General features: G+C 38.3%; 1 protein-coding gene across 2 annotated transcripts; it reads left to right on the top strand.

Annotated features, from left to right (window-relative positions):
- Positions 1-3444: 3444 nt before the first annotated feature.
- Positions 3445-5349, top strand: LOC108671343. 2 transcript variants are annotated; one of them, XM_018158873.2, is made up of 3 exons: positions 3445-3653; positions 4004-4273; positions 4737-5349. In XM_018158873.2, exons 1-2 carry the CDS (start codon positions 3479-3481, stop codon positions 4240-4242), a joined length of 414 nt encoding a protein of 137 aa, XP_018014362.1. In that variant the 5' UTR covers positions 3445-3478; the 3' UTR covers positions 4243-4273; positions 4737-5349. The 2 variants fall into 2 exon arrangements, with proteins under 2 accessions (XP_018014362.1, XP_018014361.1); XM_018158872.2 differs by having other exon boundaries at positions 4734-5349.
- The last annotated feature ends 5898 nt before the right edge of the window (positions 5350-11247 follow it).

Genomic DNA, 11247 nt, shown 5'->3' with positions numbered 1-11247 from the left:
GACGCTTTCAGTTGCTGGTTCACTGCGAGCTGGGCCAGAATGGCATTATCGACTTTACTGATGATGTCTGCGCCTGGCGAAGTGCTTGTTCCAACCTCTCCGAATGCCAGAGGTGGGCTTTGGCCAGCTGTCCTTACATGGAAGTGATTGTGCTGTTGTATGACTGATACTACGAGGGAAGTGTTCGTGTTGTGACAAGACTGCCACTTAGGAGTAACGATTTGATAAATTTGCAATAATACCTGTTTTATTTTCAACTTCTTGTGTGATATAGCTTAAGGGGATCATGTACGTCAAAAAAATTTTTTATTTATTGACGGATCTTTTTTGTTCATGTAAAAATGAAAGATAACATGAAATTCATAGAAAATAATAAAAAGGAGGTACTGTAAAAATTTATTTCCTCATTCAATTAACATGCTACAACATTGAGGACATATTCTATTCGTTAAGACCATATCTAGCAATCGTCCAATCATTTTTTCATTTTTTTGTGATTTTTCTGCATTTTGTTTTAATTTTGGCTGCTCTCCCCTGCATTTTTTCAATATATAATCCAAACAAAAAAGAAAATCTGACCGGTTGGTCGCTAGATCTGGCCTTAACAAATTAAACGGTGTATTTCTCAATGCTGTAGCTTGAAAATCATAGGAGATAGATTTTTATAATGCATATTTCAAGTTTTCAGCAGCCAAAAAAAATGAAATTTGAGATCATTGAAGGTATAGGTTTTATCCACGCTTCAACGGCTGCCGTGAATGAACAAATGAATAAACAAACATGGCTTTGGGCTCTTTGAGCCTGACAACCGGAAAATTCTAAATTGTCTATTTCTGACGTACATGCTTCCCCTTGATAACTGAAGCACTTTTCTAACATTCTATTACTACTTCTTCATGAACTGAATTTTTTTATTGATATTCATAATTATAATTTTTTCCTTTAAATTTTTTCATCGGTTATAAATTATGCAAGTTTTTGACTCGAGTGTACTTGTAGTAACTACTATTTCATCCACTCTTTCTCCCAAATCTTTGCTTGAAACTTGTGTTGCATTTTTTTGTAATAATAATGTGTATTGGCATAGTCACGTTTGTTCTGCATTCCAGCAAGTCACCAGCCCAGCTCACGCAGGAACTCAAGCTCTGCACCTACAAGATGCTCATCATGAACGCAAACCACCTCACTACTCTCAGACTCGACGAGTATTGGTGCATCTTTGATGTCAACGTTGTTGAAGCTATAGGTACGCAGTTGAATGTGTCCATGCTTCTTCAAAATCTGACCCATCAACTACAATATTTAGCTACAAATTTCAGTTACAAAACCATTACGGATATTCAAATTTTTTATTGCAATTCATGTTGCTCCATTCGATTGTTCTATTCTCTTTGTTTATGAAAGTCTAGGAATAAAGACAAGTTAAACAGAACAGGTCAAACAGAACAGGTTAAACATAACTGTTAGGACAGGTAAGGTTAAATAGGTAAAAAACAGTATAGTCGACTTTGTGAACGACTGCTGAGCCTGTCCAAATAACTGAAAATGCTGAAATTTTATTATTTTAGGTCGACTTGCTGTGAACCTGGAAGATTTATGCCTGCAGTTCGCGTCAAAGAGAAGGCACTACACTCCCATGAAGACCATCTTCTCGCGCTGCTCAAAACTCAGGATTTTCTGTCTCGACGTGAGGCTCGAATGGCAGAGTTGTCAGTTCTGGGTCGTAGCAATAGTGCATTGACCTCGGATTTGTATCATGCATGGTGTCATGCAACTAGTGTCTGCATCTATACCGTTTTTAACCTGCGTATTCTATCCCATCGCAATTTGCACAGTTTTCCTTTACTCTGTATTGATCTGCTGAACAAAATTTTGTTTCTTAAGTATTTCTCTAAAGTTGATATGATGGCAGTTTTGGGCTTCTGCTACTCATCGAATTTTCAATTAATGAATGAATAATTTTGCAGGGCACATTCAACTCTGACGAATTGTTGCGAGACCTGAAGCAATGCAAATGCCTGGAGGTGTTGCGGCTTGGCAGATTGGCGAACCTCAACTTTGCTCTTCTACGGGACTTGCAAGCTCCTCTGAGAGAGCTCTCGATCCACAACGTTCAATCGTTTTCAAACATGGGATATAACGATAGCTTTCCAGACTTTCCCTTCAACTCTAGCCTCACGACATTCCGGCTGTTCAGCAACTTCTTGCTTCCATATTCGTAAGAGTCAGATGCCATGTAACAGGTTACAGTAAAAACGGACTGAAGGAAAAACAGGTCACAGGGAAAATAGGTTAGAGGAAAAACATTTTAGAGTAAAAAACAGTTTGAAAGAAAAAATAGGTTTGATGAAAAACATTTTAGAGTAAAAACAGATTAAAGGAAAAAACAGTTTAGAGGAACGTAACTAGTGCTTGGCTTTTATGAAATTTCAATGTTTGATGCTCCTCATGAGCGACTCGACTTCTATTGGTACTGAATTCATAATTAGTTTATCCTCCATTTATTTTACATATGGTATTTGCTTTGCTTGGCGTGCAGGGAACAGTTTCTGTATCAGGCAACTCTCTCCTACTTGGCATGCAAGTGTCCTACTCTGGCCCAACTTCAGCTTGATTACTCCTGTTTTTTTAAGACCCTCAATTTCAAGACATTCAATAACTTGAAGGTGGGAAATTGTTGCAAGCTAACGAGAATTCATCGTTAGAAATTCTGGCCAAGACTACTGTCTTATACGTGTGTACTGAGATTTGTTTGATTAGTCACAATCCCTAATCCTAGTCAACTAATCCTGTGATGTAATTGTTTGTTTATCCCTTTGATGTTTTATTTGAGTGGCAAAAAACGCGTGTTTGTTGTTGCAGGTGCTACATATTATTATTAGATCGGATAAGATCTGTCTCTTATACACATCTAGATGTGTATAAGAGACAGGTGTAACGTTACCGATGAAGGTGGCAAGATAATATTTCAATGATTAAGAAAGATTTATGGTTTCACTTCATAATATATAATGAAATTACTTTATCCAAGTCGATACCATTGCAGATTAGTCTGGACGTTGAGTGCAGCCACCTTTCCGCTTTGCGACTTCGTCATTCTCAACCGCTTCCAACGCAGCGTTCGGAACGTGAGCCTTCTTCTTCGATAATTGCAGTGAGTTTAATGCATTCGCTAGCGTCACAAACCGTATTTTTTATTTTTAGAAGAATTTTGCTGCTTTTCAGTTAGTTTACAGTCGTGCGGAAGGATACTACCAGACAAGCGTTAATTTNCATGAAGCTGTCATGTCCACATGAAGGTGTCATGTCCACATGAAGGTGTCATGTCCACATGAAGCTGTCACTCTCGTAATTGTGTTTCCATACTCGTTTAACTCCTAGCCAGTCCCCGCCGTGCCGCTACCGTAGACCAGCTCCCTAATGCGTGTTGCCCTGCAGACTCGTGGCCCACGTTCAGCTGGTCGAGATCGGCGCCGCGATGGTGACCGTGGATCTCGCCACGGCGCAGGAGCTCACTGCGCTGCGCAGGAAGGCGCTGGCCGAGGGCAGGTTCAGGTTCCCCTCACAGTGTCTCGACCACGACGAGCCCCTCGTACTGCATGTCAACTACGCCCATCACGTGACCTTCGCAGATCCTTTCATCAAAATCAAAGGTTTGCTTTCACACCTTTTCCTGATACTGGAGCATATCTAGTGACCTGTCTCAACTTTCTTCGGATAAGTCATGATGAATTGATATTTAATGCGGTATTTTTAGTATATATGTTCTCTGCACTTGGTCTGATATGTTCTTCAATGCACTTCGGCATCCCTTTAGTTAAATATTGTAGATAGTGCTGGCTATTGTGTTGAATTTCTTTGGTTCACCTACGTAAGCCTGCATTAACTCTGCTGCCTTTTGAGCTTCCCATTTATTACAAAGCATTCAGGAATTAACACTAAAGTTGAATTGCCCTCAATTAGATGTATCGTTTTGATATGCATGAATGTATTTTTGTTTCAGACCACAAGCTGGACTCGTACATCTACGAGCGCGTCGGGTCGTGTCGCTTTGACAACGAGTGGCTGGAATTCGGCCACGAATTCCTTCAGCAGACGGCTGGCTATGGCGAGAGCCTCCTGGACTCCGATGGCGAAGAACAATTCTATAGAGACATGTACCCCGACAACTACAACTATGATTCTGACGACTACGCCTTCTCCAGCTCCGACCACGACGAAAATGGTGGAGACGACGACTAGCTATGTGACGATCCACTCGACAAAGATATTTGTACGTTCGTGGTCTCAAGACGATTTTAAGCTTTCGTTGGAATGCACAGCTTTAAATTAATGTTTTATTGAGTAGCTATTTCATCAAAGCACCTTTTTTTGAAGCAGTCATGGATGAAGCTGAGCTCTAGAACCGAAATGTTGATCTATCTCACGCTCAATTACAATCGAATTGAATTTTTTTTCCGGAACATGTAAATATGAGTAGATATGACGTTACTGAATGAATTCGTGTCAAATCACAATATATTTTTTTAATTATTAAAATGTACACCGAATGGTTGCCAGTGCCGATTCTTCAATGTGAATATTGATCAATTTATATTTTATGCACCTAATTTTAATATTTTTAATTCAGTTCTGTGCGGATTCTGACTAATAGACTGAATTATCATTGAATCCTCATTGCAAGACTTTCCCAAACTAGGGTTCCTGATTCACAACTTCAACTTATCTTGCAGAAGATGTGCTCTACGGCGGCCATCGTTTATACTGAGCCTATCCTGGCTTGTGCTGCAGTCATGTGATACGATGAGTGGAGCTGACCAGGTGGTGGACAAGCAACCTAGTCTTCTCATTGTTCTATTGTTCATGCCAAATGACGTCAATGAAATGAGTCAGATGTTTTCTAGTTTATACGTTTCAAAGGATATTTAAGTTAAGAAATTTCGATGCTATAGCTAGTTTTTAAATAGGGAGAAATTCATTTGAAAATAAGGTGAAATTCAGTTTGATGATTTATAGTTCAAACCCGCCTTGTAGTATAACACGTCTGTAATTCAAGATTCATTCAATTTCTTGTAGTTTTGTTTTCAGTTGGTTGTTTTTCTACTTCGACTCAAAATTAAGGCCTGTCTTCTAAGATATTACTTATCTGCCGTCCAACCTTTGGTTCTATAGTCTATACCATATCAAAATCATGGTTTGTCTCTGAGATCTGCACTAACCTCGGTCATGCGATTGATTCTCTAGGAGAATCCTTCTTACCCTCTCATCTTCTTCATTACCGAATTAATATGCTCCCATTTTTTTTTCTTTTTATTGTCTCACATGAAATCTCTTATTTTTTTTTAATTGGGGTTAAGACTTGTGGCGACAAAAGCGCCCACCAGCCTGATCTCTGTCAGAAATGAAATCTCTTAGTGACAGAACGTCATCGCCCACGATTTCATTTGTCTCTTGCGTCGCCTTCTGTGACGTTGTGGCTCTCTCTGCATAAGCTGTTCAAGCTTGGACACGAGCAGTCATAGGCCAGCACCTCTTGGCTGCAGTCCATTCGCAGCCTAAGAATAAACGTCTAACGGCTCCGGCACTCGCTTACCCACTTGCGATAGTGTCGTTAACTATACCTTCACAACTAATGTACTAATACCTCATAGTGCCTCATCCTTTAATCCTATCTCTCAATAAGTAATAATATAAGGGTTGCCAATCTATCATTCTCTTGCTATAGCTTCTGTATAATAATAACAACTCTGGAGCTCAGAAAGATCTAATATAAATTGTAAAATAAATTAAACATCAGGATGTAACTGAAACGACATCCGGGCGCTTAGCGATATGGTGTTGCACATGGGTTTACATGAGATCGGACTTTTTTCGGCTTCATTCAAATAGTAAGAATAGTCCTTATTTTCAATTTCCTGCATCCATATTGGCTTTATTATCTTGTGATATTCAAATTCACAAAAAACAAGATTGTTTCAAATATATTGATCACTCTACCTCGAATAATAAGTTAAACATTTTTGCGGTTAGTTTATTGATTTGACGTCGTTTGATCTTGTCAAATGAAACTCGTCATTATCGCTACATTCTGAATTCAAACATGAAATTATATAATTGTGGATATAAAGTGATCAATCAAATTGCATTACCGCTTGAAAATTGTACTCGCTGAACTGCTAGGCTAGTTTACTAGTGTTCATTAATATATTCGTGCTTCAATGAAATATTTCTATCAACAAATAATAACGTTGATGTAACATTCTGAAAAATTGAATTAATTTTTTTCTGTATTAGAAATATAGAGAGGGAAAATTTTTCTGCGTCGACTTGTAGCAGGAATCGGAATATAATTTTGTTCTTACCATCTAATAAATTGAGCATCAGTCATGTCGTCTACCTTTATATAGTCATTGCTTGAATTATCGGTTAATGACCGAAGTGTTGTGCTGGGTGGGGGTTGCTTGGGTCATGGTTGAACTAGTATAAGGTTGAACCCAACAGAAGCCCATTTTTGCGGATGTAGTTCGTTGTTCGCCTGTGACGTCACTGATCTCAGTGACGTCACGGGCATTAACCAATCGCCGAAATGGGAACAATCCAGTCGACCAATCCGTCATGGGAATGACGGGTTTGATACGTTTCTCGATCTCAGTGACGTAACAAGAAAGCTGAACTGAAAGGCGGAACTTCTCGTGGGTCAACCTTATATAGTTCAACCATGGCTTGGAGTGACGATGGCTTTTCTCAGCCCAAATTTGTTTTCAGACTAACATATTAAATGATAGGAATATATTTTTTTTGTATTGGAATAGAGAGAGTATTTTAATGGTATTTTTATTCATCCTTGAATCGACGTGCTGAGTGTGGCCATAACAAATTTTACGGTGTCCTCTAAAGTTTAGGCCGTTTAGAGTCTAAACCAGTGGTTCCCAAACTTTTTCAGGCTGGCGCCCTGCAAAATGCCGAATTTGGTCACACACAGTGTCGGAATATATGGATTTGGTAGGTTTGCATTCTAAAGGCTTTTAAATAAATATGGCAACATTTTGAGACGTTTCATTGTTGCTGGCGTGTAGTGCGGTGTTTTTCGAGTGACGTAAAGCAAACAGAATGCAAGTTGCACATGCAATGTATTTTTTATAGCCATTCATTTTTTGCTACGTCCTTAAAGTGTCGGAATATACCGTGTGTACCCTATCTCCCAAACTAATGAACGCAGCTTGATAAAACTTGGAGCAGTCAATAGGACCTAAGGGTGATGTTTAGGAGTTTAGCTCATGAAAAATTTTAAAATTTCACTCCCATTTGGGAGTTATATGGCAATATGGACCAAAATTTGCAGTGGTCAAAGAATTTATTCAAAGCTGCTGAACAGATTCAAACAAAATTTTAAATATAAATACCTAGCTACTAAGCAGTGATTTTTAATTTGTGATTTTTTTTTTTGATTTGGAGTCATATGTACTGCATATTTGTGTACAAATTGTCAAACAAACGTTTGAACTTCTGACATAGACTTTCAAGTGATGCCCCCTTACTACCCCTTTCTTCCTCACCACCATTTGTATGTGTGCTTTGTTGTGAACATCCAAAAAACTATCTTCCAGTACTTTACTCCTAAATGAGTGAAGGTACCAGTACTGCATTATCATCACCAAGCTATCACATCACCAACGCCACTATAAGTTACTCAGAATCATGCTCAATGCCCCACGCCTCAAGTGAGTCACTCACCTCACTTATCTGTGTGTTGATGTGATTTTTCCCAGCCCCCAGGGGTGTGGTGCTGCCCTCTTTGGGAACCACTGATGTAAATGTAGAATAAATAACATTTTCTCTGATTTGTATTTGTTTTTTCTTTATTGATATGATATTGCCTTATCCATACATTACTGTAATATTTTATTGATGTGATATTACTGCATCCATGGACATGCCATTGAGCATTGACAACTTGACAAGATGACAATGAACTTGTCCTTTGCAAGCTTCACATCAGCACCTGTATAGCATTTCTTCTGTATCTGTAAGCTTACAGGATGGCTTGTAATTTTGCACCATTTTAATTGAGTCAAGNTTTTACTTCATCTTCTCTTCATTTTCAGAATAGCCTAGTGTGGCAAATTCACCTTCTTGTGGCCCTAATTTTAATACCGTAAAATGGGTTACTTTGACCGGCGGGGTAACTTTGACCACTTTTCGTTTTTTTAACAAAAAACCCCAAAACTCAAAAACAATTTGACATAAAAAAATTTTGTCAATGGCCATCGAAGGCCTAATACCAAGGCTACCTATGTAGCTGTAACACAATAGAAAGATTTAAAAAGTTTGCTTATCTAATAGGTTAAAAAATTTGAAATGTGACCCATGAAAAAGAGCTATTAGGCCTATTTAAAGCCTGTCGGAGTACCCCTTCCAATTTTTTTATTTTTTGGTAAAATAACTCCAGGTTCTGATGCATTGTAGTAGCTAGAACTCTTCTAGTTAGTACATAACATATGCAAAAGACAAATTTTAGAAAAGTGTCATAGTTTGCAAATGGGGGGCACTGCCCCCCATAGTGGCAAAGCAGAGGGTTTTTTAGACTCTCCCTCAAGTTCATTTTTGAGTCCTATAAGTAGACCAGTAAAGTATCATGCATAGTGGCAAAGCAGAGAGTTTTTTAGACTCTCCCTCAAGTTCATTTTTGAGTCCTATAAGTAGACCAGTAAAGTATCCTGAATCCCAGCTCTGTCCAGTGTCCATCATACATAAGAAATTGGTTTGAATTTTGGGTAAGTGAGGAAATTAAAAATGAACTGATTCTAAAAAATCTCTGGTTTGTCACTATGCCGCCCCCCAATGGGGTAACTTTGACCACCTAATGGCAGGCTGGCAGCCATGACGAGGTAACATTGACCAGCTTTGAAATTAGGTTAAAATTATCATAGGTACCTATATAACATATTTTATGTTTGATACACCTATTAATGTTTTTTATTTATGTTTCAGACTCTAGAGTCTTATATATGGTAATTTTAACTTAATTTCCAAACTGGTCAATGTTACCCCATCACGGCTGCCATTAGATGGTCACATTTCGCCCATTTGGGGGCGGCGCCCCCCATTTGCAAACTGTGACACTTTCCTAAAATTTGTCTTTTGCATATGTAATTACAGTAACTAGAAGAGTTCTACTACAATGCACCACAACCTGGAGTTATTTGGAGTTATTTTACCAAAAAATAAAATTGATTTTATCACCCGGTCAAAGAAACCCCAAGAGCTGGGGTAACAAATACCATAACTTTTTATGAAATTACATCAAAACTATGAGAGGCAGGAGCCAGCAATTTATGGTGAGTAAAGCTAGAGTATAGACCTGTATTTTGCATGTTTCAATTTAAGTTTAACTTATCTAGTAAAAAAATGTCATCATTTTGAAAAAAAGTGGTCAAAGTTACCCCATTTTACAGTATATTGTGAACCCAGCTCCTCCTTTTCTTTCTTTGCTGTCTTTTATACAGCAAATATAACAAGAGAGCCTTCTTTTCTTTGATATGAGTAGCCATTTATAGATATAGTTCACAAAAACTGAGGACCACTTACGGAGAACAGCGCTGCAAGACTGATGGATTCCAGCATGAAAAACCGCCTCGTGTGAATGATAGCGCGGGAAAACCCACAGCAGTTTTTTCTACTGAACATGTGATGATGCAGTCTGATCGCTCTAATGTCCAGGGCGCAGAGGGTGGATGCAGCGTCGCCAATATATGGGTTTTTAAGCCCTAAGCGTCGCCGGGTAATTTTTAATGAAAAGCCATTTACGCTGAGTAATGAAAAACTATTTACAAGCCACGAACTTATTTACAAGGTTGCATGCACCGTGATGCACGTGTTACCACAAACAACTAATTTCTTCTAGAAACAGTCTGATTGTACAGCAAGTGTCAACTGAACATGTGATAATGCAGTCTGACCGCCCTATTCTCTAATGTGACCGCAACTATGTAATTGTAAGCTTGATGTTTACATTTTTTTGGCGGGAACTCATCGCAACTGATTTCCAGACAAGCTTCACTGCATCGTGATCCATCCAACATATCAGAAACCTTACTTTTTTTAAATAGTTGGCCAAAGACTGACAAATATATTAAATGCAAGAATTTCAATCTAAATGTGTCGGCAAGATCTTCTGAAGGCATAAATTTTGCTACTGAAGTGTCGCCAAAGATCTTGCAATATTCATCAACTCTCTGCACAGTGCTCCAAAGGCTTATGGTGCTGAGGGGTGTAGGGTTGTTAGGGCAGTCGAAAAGGTGGGGCACGTCATCCAGGGAGAGATGGTAGTAGTTGCACAGTTTATTGGTGTTATTGTAGATTCTGCTTTTGTCCTTTTTGATTTATGCTGTTCAGGAGCATCCTGAAACATGGCAAAGATACCTTTGTTGATAACTTCTTACCATGAAATGTTTCATAAGTGAATTGGGACTCATTTTAAAAGTATTTGCAAGGGCTATTGTATCCGTATTGCATTTGCAATACGGATACAATAGCAATATACAATAATATCCGTATTGCAAAAAATTTCATATGCTATTTGTAAGGTGCCAGATGCAAAATAAAAGGCTTAGCCTCATGAATTACCCCTGGGAATGGGGTAATATGGGACACTTGAAATAAAACCTAATTTAAAACATTTAAAGCATGCACACTTACAGAGTGTACTCATCCAATGAAATGATCCATTAGGACCATTGTTATGGGCTGTCACTCTTACTGCTGGAGAGTGGTGGTTACCTTGATCCCACTTGGGGAAGTAACGCTCCTCCAGTTCCGAGTTAATGTGAAATTATTTAGAATTCTGAAATTCATGGTGAACATTGTCTATACTATTTGTGTTATCAGTGCTCTCCATCTCATTCTCTTTGCCCTTTTTGCAGACCATTATTTTATGTGTCAGTGGTGATTTAAATTCCAAATCTCCTATCAGTTTATACCCTATACTCAAACTACTGCCTGTGGTTGGTGAGTAGTTGCCAAGATATGCCTTTTTTAATCACTGCTCATATATTCATTGATGAAGATTTTAATGTTGTGTTTTTTGAGAATACCATTATAGATGAGAAATATATTTATGTTATCCTGCTTGATAGTTTATTGTGTATATATGTTTTGAAGTTTGTATTGAGGTTGTGTTTAATAATAGTTGTGTTAGGTGTTGATAATGTAAATATTTTACAGAAGCATCTTCAAGTACTTCATAAG

The sequence above is a fragment of the Hyalella azteca genome, unplaced genomic scaffold, assembly GCF_000764305.2.
Source record: "Hyalella azteca isolate HAZT.00-mixed unplaced genomic scaffold, Hazt_2.0.2 contig11911, whole genome shotgun sequence".
Taxonomy (NCBI): domain Eukaryota; kingdom Metazoa; phylum Arthropoda; class Malacostraca; order Amphipoda; family Hyalellidae; genus Hyalella; species Hyalella azteca.
Note: the sequence above shows the minus strand (reverse complement) of the source record. Positions and strands in the feature narration are given on the sequence as shown.

Bases quoted from the DNA above. Each gene is read 5' to 3' on its own strand.
- LOC108671343 (XM_018158873.2), top strand. From the start codon at position 3,479: ATGGTGACCGTGGATCTCGCCACGGCGCAGGAGCTCACTGCGCTGCGC. The intron at 3,654-4,003 runs GTTTGCTTTCAC...TTTTTGTTTCAG, and splicing joins TCCTTTCATCAAAATCAAAG to ACCACAAGCTGGACTCGTAC.